General features: G+C 51.2%; 5 protein-coding genes across 5 annotated transcripts; 3 read left to right on the top strand and 2 right to left on the bottom strand.

Moving 5' to 3' along the window:
* Nucleotides 1-2,059: 2,059 nt before the first annotated feature.
* On the bottom strand, nucleotides 2,060-4,463 carry NFIA_045140 (uncharacterized protein; the record flags this gene model as incomplete). Its single annotated transcript, XM_001267591.1, has 5 exons — nucleotides 2,060-2,448; nucleotides 2,495-2,973; nucleotides 3,020-3,436; nucleotides 3,483-4,242; nucleotides 4,373-4,463. The coding sequence occupies 5 exons, from the start codon at nucleotides 4,461-4,463 to the stop codon at nucleotides 2,060-2,062; spliced, it is 2,136 nt and encodes a 711-aa protein (XP_001267592.1).
* A 1,508-nt stretch (nucleotides 4,464-5,971) lies between these two features.
* On the top strand, nucleotides 5,972-9,077 carry NFIA_045130 (uncharacterized protein; the record flags this gene model as incomplete). Its single annotated transcript, XM_001267590.1, has 3 exons — nucleotides 5,972-6,103; nucleotides 6,150-7,734; nucleotides 7,792-9,077. 3 exons carry the CDS (start codon nucleotides 5,972-5,974, stop codon nucleotides 9,075-9,077), a joined length of 3,003 nt encoding a protein of 1,000 aa, XP_001267591.1.
* Nucleotides 9,078-9,513: 436 nt separating this feature from the next.
* NFIA_045120 (putative MFS transporter) lies at nucleotides 9,514-11,403 on the bottom strand (the record flags this gene model as incomplete). Its single annotated transcript, XM_001267589.1, has 7 exons — nucleotides 9,514-9,742; nucleotides 9,787-9,887; nucleotides 9,934-10,053; nucleotides 10,098-10,359; nucleotides 10,410-10,648; nucleotides 10,694-10,854; nucleotides 10,899-11,403. 7 exons carry the CDS (start codon nucleotides 11,401-11,403, stop codon nucleotides 9,514-9,516), a joined length of 1,617 nt encoding a protein of 538 aa, XP_001267590.1.
* Nucleotides 11,404-11,691: 288 nt separating this feature from the next.
* On the top strand, nucleotides 11,692-12,978 carry NFIA_045110 (Gfo/Idh/MocA family protein; the record flags this gene model as incomplete). The annotated part of the gene is made up of 1 exon (XM_001267588.1): nucleotides 11,692-12,978. One exon carries the CDS (start codon nucleotides 11,692-11,694, stop codon nucleotides 12,976-12,978), a length of 1,287 nt encoding a protein of 428 aa, XP_001267589.1.
* A 589-nt stretch (nucleotides 12,979-13,567) lies between these two features.
* On the top strand, nucleotides 13,568-15,327 carry NFIA_045100 (putative MFS multidrug transporter; the record flags this gene model as incomplete). Its single annotated transcript, XM_001267587.1, has 3 exons — nucleotides 13,568-13,815; nucleotides 14,041-14,370; nucleotides 14,415-15,327. The coding sequence occupies 3 exons, from the start codon at nucleotides 13,568-13,570 to the stop codon at nucleotides 15,325-15,327; spliced, it is 1,491 nt and encodes a 496-aa protein (XP_001267588.1).
* Nucleotides 15,328-17,039: the final 1,712 nt, after the last annotated feature.

Genomic DNA, 17,039 nt, shown 5'->3' with positions numbered 1-17,039 from the left:
TTAATCTCACGCGGAGCATTACGAACAATATATGCGTCTTTTAAATGTTGCCATTCCCTGAAGACATACGAATCCTCTTTTTCATAGGGGTCTTCACCTGACACGCTGAAACGAGCTAGGGACAGGTTATAGCTCTCACGGTAGTGCTTCACCTCGGAGATGAACTCGAGCGTTTCGAGGCAATGGTTCCTAGCGAGGAAATCCACAAAAGCCTCGAACGTATAGGGATGGTCACTCGAGTGGGATAGGATATCGCTGAGAGTCGTCCTGCAATGCCGTTTCAGATTCGTTAACGATTCCTGTCTCATAAAGCTGCTGGAAGTCAGGAGAACTCCGGGAGAACTTACATAAAGAAGGATCCTTAGCAATCAACCTTGCTGGTTCCAAGTGATGTCAGTCCTTCGGAACGATCATACGGAATGGCGATTTTGGCAGTACAAGCACTATATGTTATATGTGAAAAGAAATATGTGATTTTTAATACTATGATTAGAAATCGATTGCTAACCCTTGAGCTCCCGGCAATAAATTATGACATAAGTGATCTCCTGATATCGTTCACATATTGAGTTGATCTAGAACGTGATAGTCTTTGACTTTCTGTGGTTCCCCAGGAAATGAACCCTAGCCACAGCAAAGTAAGAGAGTTGAGTTCATATTTGCCCCCAATAATCACCGCCCCATTGGCTCATTATCATGATATCTTTACCTATGTCTGTTTGCATCCTCCATCCTCCCTCCCGGACCCCCCGAAGCTAATGGTATGTGTCTGGAGATAGGTGGCAGCAGCCACGATAGGTTGTAGTAGTGTCTTATATGGTTATGCCCTCTAAAATATGTAATAATTCTTATCAAACATCATATCATTTACACTATAACAGTGAGCATTGGCATCATCGCATTATTATATCCAAAAGATCTTCTTGATATTCAATACTTAACAGCATCACAGCCTCGTCAGTCTCACGGGCTGGGATTAAGTATAATTTCATCGACCTCCGCCCTCTCCGGTCCAATTAGTGTGTTGCACGATCGCTTGTTGATTTGTCGATCGTGCCAACAGAATGGACTGTTCCTTCAGTGCCCCAGAGATCTCAGTAGACAGGACTATTCGCTTAATTGCGTTACAGAAAGCATAAAAGGCGCCTTTGGTAAAAGAGGCAGCGTCGACACCATCGACGGATGCTCCGCTGAACCAGAGCACACACAGACCAGACCTACTATGCTTGAAATAGTAACAGATGTGCATTCCTACTCCTCCAAATCATGCGGACCCCGCCGCTGAAGCTACCTGACAGGGTTTGATGAACATCGCCAAGTTGCAAATCATTGCCAACTTGCATGCCGGCTTGGGTTTCCGCAAGTCAAGGACTTGATTGGATTTCGCTCAGAGGCGGCATCATAGCTTTGAAGCAACTGCAGAATCGTCACTTTATCTACCGTTGAGATGGGATACCACATTTCCGCGGGAACGATCTTCATAGATTGTCAATTGTGGTTGATTTGAGACTTGCTACCAGGACACAGGTCTTAAGATTCTCTTCTTTCCCTACACATCATGCCCTAAAAAGAAAGCAAACAGCACATCTACCAGTCTCTGCGCAAGTAGAGCAGGGAATAATAAGTCAGATGTTGATCTCGGATGCATGAATGCCTGAATGTAGTCCAGCTGAACTGAAACAATGTGGATCCTATGAAGGCTTGGGATCCGGACTTAAGCCGGCCTATAGATCCCTATCTGTGGCCCTTCCCTCCATAAGTCTAAAGAGAGTATTTGCATGAAGAGCACCAACTAACTGCTACACAAATCCGCTGGCTGCGCTCAATGTGAATTCTGAGCGCTATGTGTCAAATCACACTGTGGATGTTATCAAGGACCAAATGCCTCACGCTCGATCTGCGGCAGCTGTGCGCGACTAAAATCCACTGGGCGAGAACATATAGCAAGTTCGTCAGTAATGACCAACCAGTTTGGGATTTCAGAAAGCGAGGCACGCTTTGTAGCTAACATTATATGGTCACGTTCCAACTATTACCCTTCCCATCTATCTCACTACATCTACGGCAATTCCTTTATTCCCAAGCCCTCAAGCTCATCAACCTCTCTTGTTGTCGCCAATCTCCCTTCCTGAGGAGTGCTACCACTCAGCTCCACAGCCCTTGGACACCCAAGCTCAACGCTTCCTTCCGATATATCCGACCTATATGTCTGCCGTTGGCTACTCTCCTCGCGCATCACATTCGCTATAGTCGGCACACTAGTCAAACTAGACATATGGCGATGATGAGGCGGTCTAACCGGGCTCGGTTCACCCTCTGTACTGGGCGTGCTAACTGTGACAGGGGATACATAGTCCGTCCCCGAGACGCCTGAGGTCGAAACCGGACTGGGGAGAGGATTATTGTTGTACGGTGTGGGAAGTTCCACGGGGAGTGCCGTAGTATGACCTTTGAAATGGTTAGCAGAGTAAATGAAAAGGATTGAAATACCGACCTAGCATCTCATAAACGGGATCGCCACCTGCCTCCACGCTCCGCGGTGACACAGCTGTTGCCGGCGTGATAGTTGAGTCATTCGCAAATGCACTGTACCCTGTCGAGGCCGTCGTGTCGCCGGATTTCGGCACGCCAGTCGTCGACCCGCCGCTGTGCATCCACCGCAGAATCCAGGATCGGGCTGATTGCTCGCTTGTGGATTGTGACTCTCGGAGCTTGCGACGGCGACGGAGACACCAGAATATAACTGCTGCTGTAATGAGAAGGAGCCCTAGAATAACGCCGATGATGGCGCCGGCCCACTTGGGGAAGTTGGACCCTTTGTCTGGGACGGGGGCAATGGTGGGTGAGCTGCTGATAGTGCTGTTGTAGGGATACCAGGTACTAATGGTCTTGTTGTACTTGGTTTTGAACACATCTGCCAGAGAGGAATTGGTCCAGGAAGTAGGTGATACTTTTGTGGCGCCGCCTTTGGAGCTGCGGCTCGTTAGCAAGTCAGTGTTTAAGGAACTTGGATACGTACTCTCCCCCGATGACGGCAGTGACCAAGTCTGGTATTCTGTACTCGCTCCAGATGTTCGGGCTATAGGTGTTTTGGAACCTGCCGGTATTCAGGTTGAACACTTGGATCACTCCACCATCAAGGCAATGCGTAGGGTCAAGATGCACTCCTCCGAGAACAAGCATTTGGTCCGGATATGGTTTGACACAATGGTGACCACTCCGGCCATGGGTATTATTCCCGCTGTAAAGCTTGATCCAGCTGAAGGAGGGCAAAGAAAGGACGTAGACATCGTCGGACGGTGTGTTCTCCATGCTTAGCCCGTCGTAGCCGCCATAGATATAGATGTTATGTGAGGATCCGTCTTGTGCACTCGCATAAACCGAGCAGAACTGCGTCAACTGAGGAGGGATATCCCCGGTGGTGTCTTGCAGATACCTATTCTCAATGAGTATTCGACTGTTTTACTGGTCCAAGAACTCACCATTTATCGCCGCTGACATCGTAAACAGACACTGTCTCCATGAACCCCGGGCTTACACTCTCGCTCGCATTCTGCTGGGCCCTCGTCAATCCGTCCGACGAAAAGATCGTGGCTGGATTAATCACTCCCCCAATCGCCACCAAGACACCGGACTCAGCGACAGGAACCCAAACGAGCTCACCATTAGCGCGCGCAGGTACATACGTCGGTAACGACAGATTAGACCACTTGTTCTCGCGCATACTGGACATATCCACCTTGATCATGTGGTCGGACGTAACGTTGGCCGATTTGTCATCAGCGTAGATAGGCCCCCAGTCCTTCCCCCGCATACCGCTGAAATAGAACCCGAGGTTTTCGCTCGGTGCAGTGACTCCGGCGCCATTCGTCACGTATCGGGTCACGCCGGTGTCGAGATTGTCGATGATGAAGCCGGGTTGCCAGGATTCTCGATCAGGGCCATACTGGTATCGTTCGTAGCCGAGAACGGTGTTGCCAGCTGGGGGGTCTTGACTGTCTGTGAGACGGAGAAGGCCACTACGTATGGTCAGCCGGGAATTGGTGAAGAGAGGGTCAAAGTACCCATAAAGATATAGCTCGTTGTCGTTCGTGAACATCACTCCATCGCGGTAGGTCGGGGCAATATTGTTTGCGATTCCTCCTGCTTTCGATATGTTGCCGAACAATGCAGTCAGGTTTGAGGTTGTTGTATCGAACGATGTGCCGAGATTGAAGTAGTAGAGGAGCCCGTCACTGTTCCCTGCGCATTGTTAGCCACGATCATCCATGAGGCTGATAATACTTGCCATCGTTTGCCAAACTAGACGTGCCATCAACCAAGTCTCTGTCAAGTTGTCAGTATGAGTTGGTACAGTGACAAGGAAACATACCGCTTCCACCACAGTGATCCTCCGTCAAGGTAGACAGTGTCACGAATCGTATTAACTGAGACATATGAGCGTTGGCAGCACTTGGACACATTAGACGGAGTATACCTCGAACTTGATCCCAGTTACATATCGACACATTGACATTCCATCCTTGCGCTGACGAACAGCCAACCAAGAGGGCAGATATGCCAGCTAACCTTTGCCAGTCGAATCGCATTCTCTGAGCAGGGATGGTTACGACAGAATCAGAACGAACAGCTCGGTCCTTCTCGTGCTGTGGTTGTTTTTCATAGATCACAATACCATACGAGGCTGACCACAGTACGTCGAATAGACAAGGACGCAGCTAACAGCATTCGCAAGTAGTAAAGACTGACCTTGGCCCAAATAAGCATGCTCAGAAAGGCGAACAAAGAAAGCCTGAGCCACGAGTGCGACCAGAAATTGAAAAGATCGTCTGGCGAAAGAAGTCAGATAGACTATCAGCAGCCACGCTAGCATTGCTATTATGAGACTTGAAGATTAAACTGCAGTCGGTGGAGAAAAAGACGAGAACCCACAGTCTGTCATATACAATACGAGTCATGCACGAGTATGTTGAAGATGTTGAAGTCTGTGCTTTGGCGGAGACAGCAACGCTTCGAGTGGACATATTTGCTATAGGGACGAGATTCGAGAGGAAGCAATCAAACTAAGAGCAGTGATTGTGCAACAACCAGATCCCTATTTGTTGCTCGTTTCCCTTTTCAGTTAGTTCTTGTTTTCTTTGTCCTCGACAGCGCCCTGGGACCACGTTCGGTACTGGAGGTGGAACAAAGAAAGAGGGAAATAGAATAGCTTCATCAAGCCATATCCAGTAAGTAATTTTGACATTGTATTGCATATACCAAAAAGAGGAAGACGTGAGCAGCAGGTTGGGATAGACCCTTTGACGGGAGTCACCAGAGGATTCGCCCTTTCCAGGATAATCTTGATAGAAACGGAAGAAAGCGGGTTTCTGCATTGATCTGCTTGTATTTCCGAGGGATATGTCGCTAATAATGCAACTATAATTGCTATCATCACCTGGTGGACTAGACTGTCGAGCCATGCAACCAGTCGTCAACCCTCCCGGCTACCCTTCTCTGTACCTAATCCGGCGTCGCGTCTATGGACAAGTCCTCATGCTCAGTCATCTAAAGCAACGCATATCATAAACATGATGAGGCACGTATCTCAAGGCCTAGGCGTTGACTGTCTAGCCTCAGCCTGATCTTACCCAGCACGTAGGCGACCTACTGGCTGCGAAATGTAGATATATCCACATACACTGCCATGTGGACTGGAGTTTTCTTTGTTATTTCAGTGATCGACCGAGGACCGCAGGGTGACATCGACCAGGAACTGAGTTTATTTCTTTGTCTGTTGCTTCAGCCACCATCACATCCTGCCCGGGCACAAGCAACAACAGTTGGTTCGTTATGGATTGCAGAAATTATTGGCAGTCTATGCCGAAGAGTTCGGCATAACATTTCTAAAAGCCCTTCTCAGTTTCTACATTCTAACTGCCTTCTAGAACAACTTTCTATCGCGTCGCGACGGACTAGGGCAGTGAACATCATGAAGCTTTCGCGCGCAATTTCTCTGGCCCTAATAGCGGCCTATTCGCCAGTATTGAGTACTGTTTCAGCAGAAGATGTGACAGTGACAGAGACAGTTCTTGAAACGGTCACTGTTTCTGAACCTTGGGAGGTCAGTTGAACGTCTATTGTTGGATATAACTTCTAAGATGCAGTAGGCAGCAACCAGCCTACCGACGAGTGCTGCGCCATACTCAGCAGTTCCTGAGCCCTCAGCATCACCTGCTGAATCGCTGTCAGACACCCCAACGGTGTTATTGCCAACGAGCTCCTCGGCATACTGGTCGATTCCAGGACCATCACCGATCTTAGGCGCAGAGACAAGTACTTCGACTATCACAACACACCCGGGATATTATTTGAGGAAGAGGGCAAATCCACCAGAGTCTCCGGCTATAATCGCAGGAGCCCCTGCTACGATCACAGTGACTTCAACATCAACAATCACAACCTGTCCTGTATGCACAAGTACATCAACTACTACTCCTACCAATACGCCAACAATACCGCCTCCTGAAACTACACCAACCACATCCACAACAACCAGTAATCCTGTCACCACGCCGACAGCAGCACCAGGATCTACTGTGACTGTGACTGTGACAACCACTGTCAGCTTGCCAGGCACCACGGAGACAGACACCCTCACTAGCACGGTCACTATTCCGGGAACTACAGGAACAGATACTGTCACTACAACCATTAGCTTACCAGGTACCACAGTGACAGCCACTCAGAGTTCAATCTCGACCATTACTATCACAGCCACCACAGTTACCGTTACTTCTGAAGGTGGAACAACCATGACCTCGACTCAAACAGTAACTTTGCCCGCGACGACAGTGACCGACACAGCTACGTTTACAGAAACTACATCGGTAACAATGCCAGGGTCTACTGTAACAGTCCCTGGTTCAACAGTAACCGAGACAACTACATCAACCGAGATGACCACACAAACCGTCACCGTTTCTGGGGGCACAGTAACAGATATCACGACAGTAACTCAGACCTCAACGTCAACAATCACTAGTCCTGGATCAACTGTTACAGACACAACCACATTGACTGAGATCTCGACCTCGACACTCACGAGCCCAGGAGCGACAGTGACGGATACAACCACTGTAACGGAGGGTTCTACCCAGACCATCAGCCAGATTCTAACGACGACGGCCACCGAGACCGTGGTCTTGCCTGGGACAACCGTGGTAGATTCGAAGACTATTACCCTACCTGGAACGACAATAGTCAACTCGCAAACTGTGACCCTCACGGTCCCTGGAACAACCGTGACAAATATGAGGACAATCACTGAATCCGGGACAACGATGACTACCTCTGAGGTAGTCACCCTTCCTGGTTCTATAGTCACGACGATAGAGACAGTTCCAACTACTCTTCCCGGGTCAACTATAGTCACGACTATCACTGAGCCAGGACAGACGATTACCATGTCCGGATCTGTAACCACGTTGCCAGGATCAACTATCATTCAAACCACTACTCTTCCTGGCGTCACCACAACGGATAAGCAGACAATTCCCACAACACTGCCTGGAGCAACGATTTTGACCACTGTTAAGCGGCCAGCAAGTACAATGACGGTATCAGGAACCATTACTACCGTACTAGGGTCGACTATCGTACAGAGCACAACTCTCCCTGGCTCGCGATTAGTCGAGACTGTGTCAGTGACAGTCATCCAGAGTACTACTATTTTCGATACAGTAACGTTGACTGGTTAGTATCTCTTCCAACGCCTTGTTATACGTACTGGATAGTTTGCTGACAAGGTAGGCTTTGATAAAACTGTAACAATCACGGATCCAGCTGCATCTACAACTCAAACCGGCAACACTGTAACAGTTCCTGCAACCACCACAACGCTATCCATCTGTCCGACCCTCAGCATCAACCCCACTTACACTCCGGCCGCTCCTCTCCCAAGGAACTACACATGGGGTTGTCCACCAGCTTACCTTTGCAAACCCAAACACACAGGCGCCGACGCAGGCTGCAACATCGAAGCCAGTCTGCCGGCAGAGTCCTATGTCTGCAGTCCAGACGAGTGTATCAAGAGCCCGCCATTCATCCACGACCAGTACTGGGGCACGCCGGTCGAATCCAATGAGATCCGCTCAGCCTACAACATCTCAAAGGATTACTTCAACCTCGACCCTGAGATCTTTGGTCTGAACTACTCCATCTTCCGGATTCCCGATCTCAAACCAGGCGACGACCACTACTACATCCGGTCCTCTCACCGATCGTGGAGCAAGCTACTTACCCGGCAGTCGATTGGAGTATCCACCGTACCTGGCACTTGCTATGACGAATGCAATGACGCAGCATTGGAAGTTGAATCTACCGGCAAGACACCGGAGATCTGCAACGCTGGGTCGGCTTTCAATGTCTCCCTGGGCCAATGCGAGAAGTGCTGTAGTACCCACAAGACAGCTACTTCTGCCAGCTTTGAGCAAAAGGTTCTGCCGAACTTTCAGCAGTTTTTGAACTTTTGTGAGGGATTGGAGGAGGAGTCGGCTACCACTGCTGCTGCGGATACAGTCAGTTCGACTACTAAGAGTAGTCAGACATCTACAATGACAGGGACGACATCCACGGAGAAAGGCGGTAATATGTCACAGACAAGTCCATCAACAGCGTCGACTACTTCAGACACTACAAGCAAGGCCACCAAGAGTAGCGATACATCAAGCACGACGGCGTCTACAACCTCTGTTGAACAGACAACAATACCCTCGCCAACCCAGCAGGCAACCGCACCGGACCCGACGACAGAATCGAAGCCCGTAACCGCGAGTGAGGCCACTACTGGTACTTGTTCATCATCATGGTCAACGACAGGTGCCTCTTCGAGAGAGACTGCACAAAGTTCTTCCATGAGCAACGACCCTGGTAAAAGCGCGGCTAGTTCAACATCTCACGGACCGACGAGTACAAATTCCGGAGCAAGTCCGTCTGCATCTGCATCACTTTTTACAGGCGCGGCAAGTCCCCAGACAGTGCCATCTCACTGGGGTATTGTGGCTTTCTTTTTTGGAGTCGCGGGTTTCCACATCTGAGGTTCTGCTGAAAAGTCCGGCATCTCTTATATATCTAGGTAGAATGTTTGTGCTTTAAGTATAGTAATTATATAGTTCTGTTTTGAGACCAGTAGTACTTGTGGGAATATATATTCGTGGCATTCTAGGGATGTGCCGTTCTTCCGCATGTTGAACTAACATAATCTTAAGGAGGAGCTTTTCCTATGGACAGGCCATTATTACTTTCTTTTAATTGAAGAGGGCTATCTTCCGCTTGAGAATACCATTTATTTATCTTCTCTGCTCCTATATAATGCGTCTTACAGAGTACTCTGAGGGGACGAGGCCCAAACAGGAAGTCCGATGAAGGCTTGGCATTCTGGGCGGAGACTAAGCCAGATTAGGAATATAGCATCAATAGCCCGATGATCTGATCTCCGGTGAGCGATCACTAGTAGGCTCCAACACTAGCTGTCTAGTACACATAGATGAAATCCTCATTCTTCAGATCCGTGGTGTCTGAGAATCCCTTGTCCTCCGTCGGAGCCGGTGGCGCAGGAGCGACCTCCTCCAGTTCCAGCGCCTTACCCTCCAGATGCTTCTTGCTGAGCATGGACTCGTCTACAATGTGAGCAGACTTGCCGAGTTCACGTCTCCTCTTTGCCTGTTTCCTGTTCAGGTACACCAGGTAGACATTCGTCATTCTGTCCAGTCAGCAGCAGTTCCTGAAGGTTGGATGGCCACGTACATAGAAAACCCTGCTACGATAACAAACATTATCAGATTGGAAATCAACCCAGGTCGATAAAGCGGTGCTTGCGATGTGGAATACAGTTGGGGACCAATGACCTATGACGATTAGCAACTCGTGCAGACTGATCAGGAGCAGACATACGTTTCCCGCACACATTCCCACCAAGACCACTGCCGACGTGCATTTCCTCTTCGTATCGCCTGCGGTATTCTGTGCCTCCCAGGCATATATCAATGGCGTGATAGCCGCCAGGCACGATACCTACCTCGTCAGCTTTGCATCTCGATGGCTAGAGGATAACCAACCAGGTAGTATCCAAACAAGAGCACCCCCTTCTGTTCCCTCGGGACAACAATCATGAGCAAGGTTCCAACGGCAGCGATGAACGCAAACCCCACGATAACCAGACCCTTGCGCTGGAATCGAGTGGCGAGCCAGCCCCCGCCGATAATGGCAATAATCTGAATGACCCCAAAGGGGATGTTGAAGAGAATGGTTTCGAAGCTGTTATACCCAAAGGACTTGATGATAAGGTTGCCGAATGTACTGATGCCTCCGCTTGGGATCCTGCATACGTTAGCACGAGTCGCGAGTTCACCCTGGCATGGACGACGTACGATATCGAGACGACGAGGAAAAACCAGCACCACGTTTTCAGATCGTAGAATGTCTCCCAGACGTGGTCCCATCGCCATTCCCGCGAAATGATCCCCATCTGGTTGGCGCGCAGCCGCTCGACGGCAATCACTTTCTCGCGGTCGCTGAGACATTTCGCTTCCATGGGGGAGTCGGGCATGAAGATGAATATGAGGAAGGAGTAGGCGACCGTCAGGAGACCGCAGAACATGAAGATGATCTACTCATTAGCCTCGGTCGCTAGACTAGGGAGGAAGGGCGGTACCTGGTATGAGAATAGACTGTCGCTATGGATATGGCCCAGTCCGTAGGTGAACAAGCTGCCAATGATAAAGGTCACGCCGTTCATCCCGTTCCAAAAGGCTGTCCGAAGTGTCTGCTCGCCTCGTCTCCACCACATTTGTGTCACGGCCACGCAGGAAGGGGCTAAACAACGTTAACATGGCACCGGAATTGGGCGGAGGACATACCGATCATAGCTTCAAACGCGCCCAGAGTAAATCGTAATCCTAGCAGACTGGGAAAATCCGTGCAGGCCGCCATAATAGCAAGTGAGCTTCCCCAGAGAAACACCGCCGACCCGATCAGCTTTCCTGTAGGCAATTTGACCAGCAGCAAGGCGGCAATCGGCTGCATCACCAGCTGCGCCAGGTACAAAATCGACCCCAGCCAGGAGTACTGCTTGCCGTGGAGGTTTGCATCTTCTACGATGCCGAAAATGGAAACATACGAGAGGGACGATTTGTCGAGCTGCTGGAAGAAGTATGCTCCCAACAGCAAAGGGAGGATGCGCCGGTCGATCCGTCTCAGGACGGCTTTTTCCTCCTCTGCTGTAAAGGTTCGGTCTTCGTTTACGGTAGCCAGGAACTGAGCCGCTTTCTCCTTGATGGGATCATTGCGAGTGGGCTGAACCGGAGTGATATGGTCTTCCTGCGCCATTTGTTGTTCTTGGATGGTTGGTTGCCCATGTTGCATTCCAGTATTCTTTCCGCCTTATATTGGGGGTGCCAAGAGCCATTCCTGTCTGTATACTTCTTGGCGATCTACATTTACCCCAGACTGTAGGATTCCCCGCAGTTTAATGTGTTCTGATTCATGGAAAATCCATTCAGCCTGAACATTGTCTGTTGGTTGTGTGATGCGGGGTGTTGATCTCGGGGTATTTCTTCCCGACGTTATATACATCTTGTTCCCTTTTCATTTTGAACCATCACACGAACTTATCAGAACAAACAAACGATTTGAAGCAGATAAAACGAAGATATGAAGAAATATGCTCTCATCGGCACCGGCGGCCGCGCCATGTTCTTCTACACGGCCATTGTGCGCGACTTTCCCACCACCGCGCAACTGGTCGCCTTTTGCGATACCAACACCACCCGGATGGCATACGCCAACAGTCGGCTGGAGGCACTCGGCCACGCGCCAGTCCCAACCTACCTCGCCAGCGACTTCGACAAGATGATCGCAGACACCAAACCCGACGAGATCATCGTGACGACGATCGACCGCACGCACCACCAGTACATCATCCGCGCGCTGGAGCTCGGCTGCAACGTCATCACCGAGAAGCCCATGACGATCGACGCGCCCCGCTGCCTGGCCATCATCGACGCCGTGGAGCGCACACAGCGCCAGGTCCGAGTGACCTTCAACTACCGGTACGCGCCGCACAACAGCAAGATCGCGGCGCTGCTGGCCTCGGACGCAATCGGGGATGTCCACTCAGTGCACTTTGAGTGGATGCTCAACACGTCGCATGGCGCTGACTATTTCCGGCGATGGCATCGCGATAAGCGCAACAGCGGAGGACTACTCGTGCACAAGTCGACGCATCACTTCGACCTGGTGAATTTCTGGCTGCGGACAAGGCCGCAGAGCGTTGTCGCGATGGGGGATCTGCGCTTCTACGGGAAGGAGAACGCGGAGCGCCGGGGCGAGACGCGGTTCTATGCCCGGGCGAGAGGCAGCGAGGTTGCTAGCTCGGACCCGTTTGCGCTCGATCTGGAAGGTAATGCGCAGCTGAAGGCGCTGTATGCGGACGCGGAGCATGAGGATGGGTATTACCGCGACCAGAGCGTCTTTGGCGATGGGATCAGTATCGAGGATACGATGGGGGTGATGGTGCGGTATGAGAGTGGCGCGGTCCTGACGTACAGCCTGACGGCGTATGCGCCCTGGGAAGGGTTCCGGGTGATGTTCAATGGGAGCAAGGGTCGGCTGGAGGTGGAAGTGGTGGAGCAGTCGTATGTCAATTCGGGTGGGGAGCAGGCGATGGAAGGCGCATTGGAGAGTATGACGATTCTCCTGCGGCCTATGTTCGGGAAGCCTGTGGAGATTGAAGTTCCGACGAGTGAGGGGGGGCATGGTGGGGGAGATCCTCAGCTGCTGAAGGACTTGTTTGGTGGTGAGGCTATACAGGATCCGCTGAAACGGGCTGCGACGCATGTCGACGGCGCATGGTCGATTGCTACGGGCATCGCTGCGAATGAGTCGATGCGCCGAGGACACGTTGTACGTGTTGATGAGTTGATGAAGCTGCCAGTCTAGAGAATTTGTATATTACAGGTTTATTATCAATGTAGATTGGTTGCTCACTACACTTCCATTGCCGTGCCTTTATATTCATTGCTTTGCGACAAAGCATCAACAGCGATGCCCTAGACAGAGCATGGGGGTAATTCCTGTGCTAGTCGCGACAAACAAGGGATGATCACGTCTGCTCGGAATATTCCAACCTGCTTGAGGGATAGTTGATCACATCTCCCCACATTCCTGGCTGACGACAGTCAGGCAAGGGAGACGATGCAGTCAAATCTCCGACTGCTTTGCTTTTCAGCATGTTCGTCTGTTCCATGTTTAATATCAACCAAGAGCCACGACGCGTAACCGCATCTTTGGGGATTCAAGAGTATTGCAGGAAGACAAGACGAAAGCTCCATCATGTAGGGCCTATGACCTCACATTATACCAAATGGTGTGACTCTGGACGAGTCCAAATATAGCAAAGGTTATCTCAGGAATCCAGAGGGCGAGCCTCCATTGGCAGGGACACCAATCAAGGGAGGAGCTTAGAAAGAGCTCACCTGCTATGACGAAGGTTTCGCTGAAGCAATGATTGAATAAATGTCTGCTCCTCATGGCCTTCCTTCCTCCTCCATCTCTCAGTGACACCATGTCTCAGATCGTGGAATCCAAAGAACTTTGCGTGGCGCCCTCGCCCATTGACGAGGGTCTTTTTCAACAGCAGCTAGACCTCCAAGGTCTCAAGCTTACCCCGGATGGATTCGTGCATTGGAAACCGGGCAATAAACGACACCCACGCAACTGGTCGAAGCTGCGCAAGGCCCACGATGTATCAGTCATTTTGTTGCTGGAGATGTTTACGTATGTTGCTCATCCTATGCCTTGGACGAAGCTGACAATTGCAGGACGTTGGTCAGTGCAGCAGGAGTATGTCACTCAATTGATGGTGCGAGCCACGCTGACCTGGTAGTCTGCCGCGGCCAATGCCTCCCATGAGGAATTCAACATCAGCAAGACAGTGTCGATTTTTCTCTTTGTGCCGATGTATGTGACCTGTCCTTAACTCAGGCCTAGCTGACAGTGTAGGTACCTCATCGGGCAAGGAATCGGCAGCATCGTCTTTCCTCCGTACTCGGAAGCGTTTGGACGCAAGAAACTGTATATTGTCAGTACGGCGATGTACAGCTTGTCGTGCATCATAATCGCTATTGTTCCGTCTGTCACTGGAGTAGTCGTTGGTCGTCTACTCAGCGGGTTCCTGTCGGCGATTCCCACCAATGTAGTGGCTGGAAGCATTGAAGACATGTTCAACGCAAAAGACCGGATATGGTTCCTGTCGCTGTGGATGATGCTGGCTCCATGGGGTCTGGCATTGGGACCGATCTACAGCACATACATCATTTACGCATTGAATTGGTATGTTCCCAGCACTGACCCAAGGCAGTACTGACTGCGTCCAGGAGATGGGTGTTCTACGTAGCAGCCATCGTCACCGGCTTTATCGCGTGTCTCCTGCTCGGCATCCGTGAATCTCGACCTCCCCTCCTCCTCGACCAAGAAGTCCGCCATCTGTGCCAGGCCCTCGGCAAGGAGACCCAGATCGTGGTGCAAAGCCTTAACCCAGACCGTATCCCTGACCTGCGCACATTCTTCACCATGGCCCTCTTTCGCCCCATCTACCTCTTCTTCACCGAACCCATTATCTTCCTGGTATCCATCATCAGCGCCATCCCCTTCACCCTCATCTACATGTTCACCGAGGCCCTCCCCCCAATCTACCAATCCTTTGGCATGACCCCCACCCACTCATGTCTCCCCTTCCTCGGCCTCGGCCTCGGCTGCATGCTCGGCATGCTCACCCGCATCCACGACTACAAACTCATCATCTCCCACCACCGCCAGCGCCTCCCTCTGCGTCCCGAAGACAAGCTCCTCGGCTTCATGATCGGCGCCCCCGTCTTCGCCCTCGGCCTGTGGCTCTTCGCCTGGACCATTCCCCCCGCAATCACATCCGTCCACTGGATGGTCTCGACCGTCGCCCTCGTGGCAATCGGCTACGCAGCAACCGAGTTTGGTTCCGTCCTGACTGGCTATCTCGCAGATAGCTACCTCAGCTACGCGGCCAGCGGGTTCGCAGCGCAGACGATCCTGCGGACGAGTATGAGCGCGGCGTTTCCGCTGTTTGCACCGGCAATGTTTGGTTCGCTGGGTGCGAATGTGGCGGTTAGTGTGCTGGCGGCAATTGCCACGGTGTTTTGTCTTGTGCCGCCTTTATTTGCGCGGTTTGGGGAAAGGATTCGTGCAAAGAGTCGGTTTGCGAGGTATAGTTTGGATGTGTATAATCGGATTACGGTTGATGAGGAGGGTTTCTAGCGGTGTATCTACGGTGTGATCGGTGATTGGTGTCTATACGAGTAGTGGTCAGTGAAATAGGGAGTCAATTGAATGGATCGAATAAAGATTGTGTGCACGAGTTCGGACATACCAAAGCTCTATCCCAAATTGGTAGTGTCTATTCTGTTAACTAGGCAATCCCCTTGGCCAGGCTGCTTCTGGCCACTGCAAGATATCAGCCCCAGGGTCCACTCCAGTAGCTGGTGATTTCCAGCCAGGTTTCTCAAGCGCATTCACACTGAGGAAACAGTGATGGGTCCTTCTCTCCTTCCACAAGTACACCCTCCTCCCTCAATATCCGCTGCCGTTCCTCCCAGGCTGGCCGGTGATACTCCACGATGGCAGATCCAGCCAACGCCCTGGTGACATCTACCCATGACCCCATTGCCCCACGGCATACGACAGTGCGGGAATGTCATTGCCGAGATGTATGGACACCTCGTTCAAGACGATGACGACCACACAGGCGATTGACGACAGATCAGTCATCAACCCCGGCCGCGCTTCTGACCGCGAGACAACTTCTTCTGGGCCATTCATGGACTTTGTTCTGCGTAGCGGCGCTTTTTGGCAGCTGATTGTCCCTGCTAAGGGTCTTGTTTGCTGAGCGACGTATTCCTTCCAGCTCGTCCTTTGTGTAGTAGCGGGGAGTCACGAGGAGACGGTAAAGTGAGGCCACGGCTCCGAGGAATAGCGAGAGGCAGATTGAGGCTTCTAATAGTCTGAATCTCTGACTTGGTACTGTGCCAGCTGGTACCACTCGAATGTCGCGGGTCTCGAAAGGCTTGTCGTGTGTTGAAGCAGGTATACGTGCAATTGAACGGCATCAGACCCAATTGTGCCGTGCTCGTCAGCAGTATCGGTTCTGTGCTGTTGGCCGCATCACTCGGTATAGATATACATTTCTCTTCTCGGATAGTCCCTTACAATGGCACAGATAGTTCCAACAACCATCAGTAACCCCAGTATTGGAGTATCGGGCGGGCAGGGGATTCGCTCAGAAGTCCAGAACCATGGAAGAATACCGTCACGACCAAACTTCCCACGCTGACGATGGCAAAGATCCCAAGCAATTCAGATCAAGTAGAGAATCACGCGATATGCCAGCGAGGATGGTTGCGTGGACAGCCACTGATCCGGCATAGGTCATGGCCGCACCCAACGCACCAGCCACCAACCACGGAGTCTTGCGACTGACTATGGAGATGAGAAGGAGGCCGTAATAGCGGACTCGTTGCAGAAGGGCATATTGGCCGCTGATGGGGTAGACGCATTCGGTCCGTCCCTTGGCGAGTGCCGCATCGTACCGAAGGAGACTACTAGCTGATGTTGCGGGGACGATTGTCAGGAGTCATGGCACCAGGATAGCCGGGGTAAGCATCTCGCCAGTGCTCATTTGGAACCGACTCTGTCAATGATGGACGGTGATCGGCAAGTCGTGGTTAACTTAACTATATGCTCCTGGGGAGCTGACGTCAGCCACATAACTATTGCTTTTTCGTGATCTTGGTTTCTATTCGACGCCTCGTCTTAATGGGTCTTCTTCTACGAACTGAGGCTTGCAAAGCTCCGGCAGACGACCTCCCCTTTGATCAACCACCTGGATCGACGTCGACACGGGCCAAGAGGGCCTGATCACTTGACTATTGCCTTCATTCCCAGCATGGGACAGGAGAGTTACACCTGAGTCT

Source organism: Aspergillus fischeri, genomic scaffold, assembly GCF_000149645.3.
Source record: "Aspergillus fischeri NRRL 181 1099437636244 genomic scaffold, whole genome shotgun sequence".
Lineage (NCBI taxonomy): Eukaryota > Fungi > Ascomycota > Eurotiomycetes > Eurotiales > Aspergillaceae > Aspergillus > Aspergillus fischeri.
This window is presented reverse-complemented; position numbering and strand designations above follow the sequence as displayed.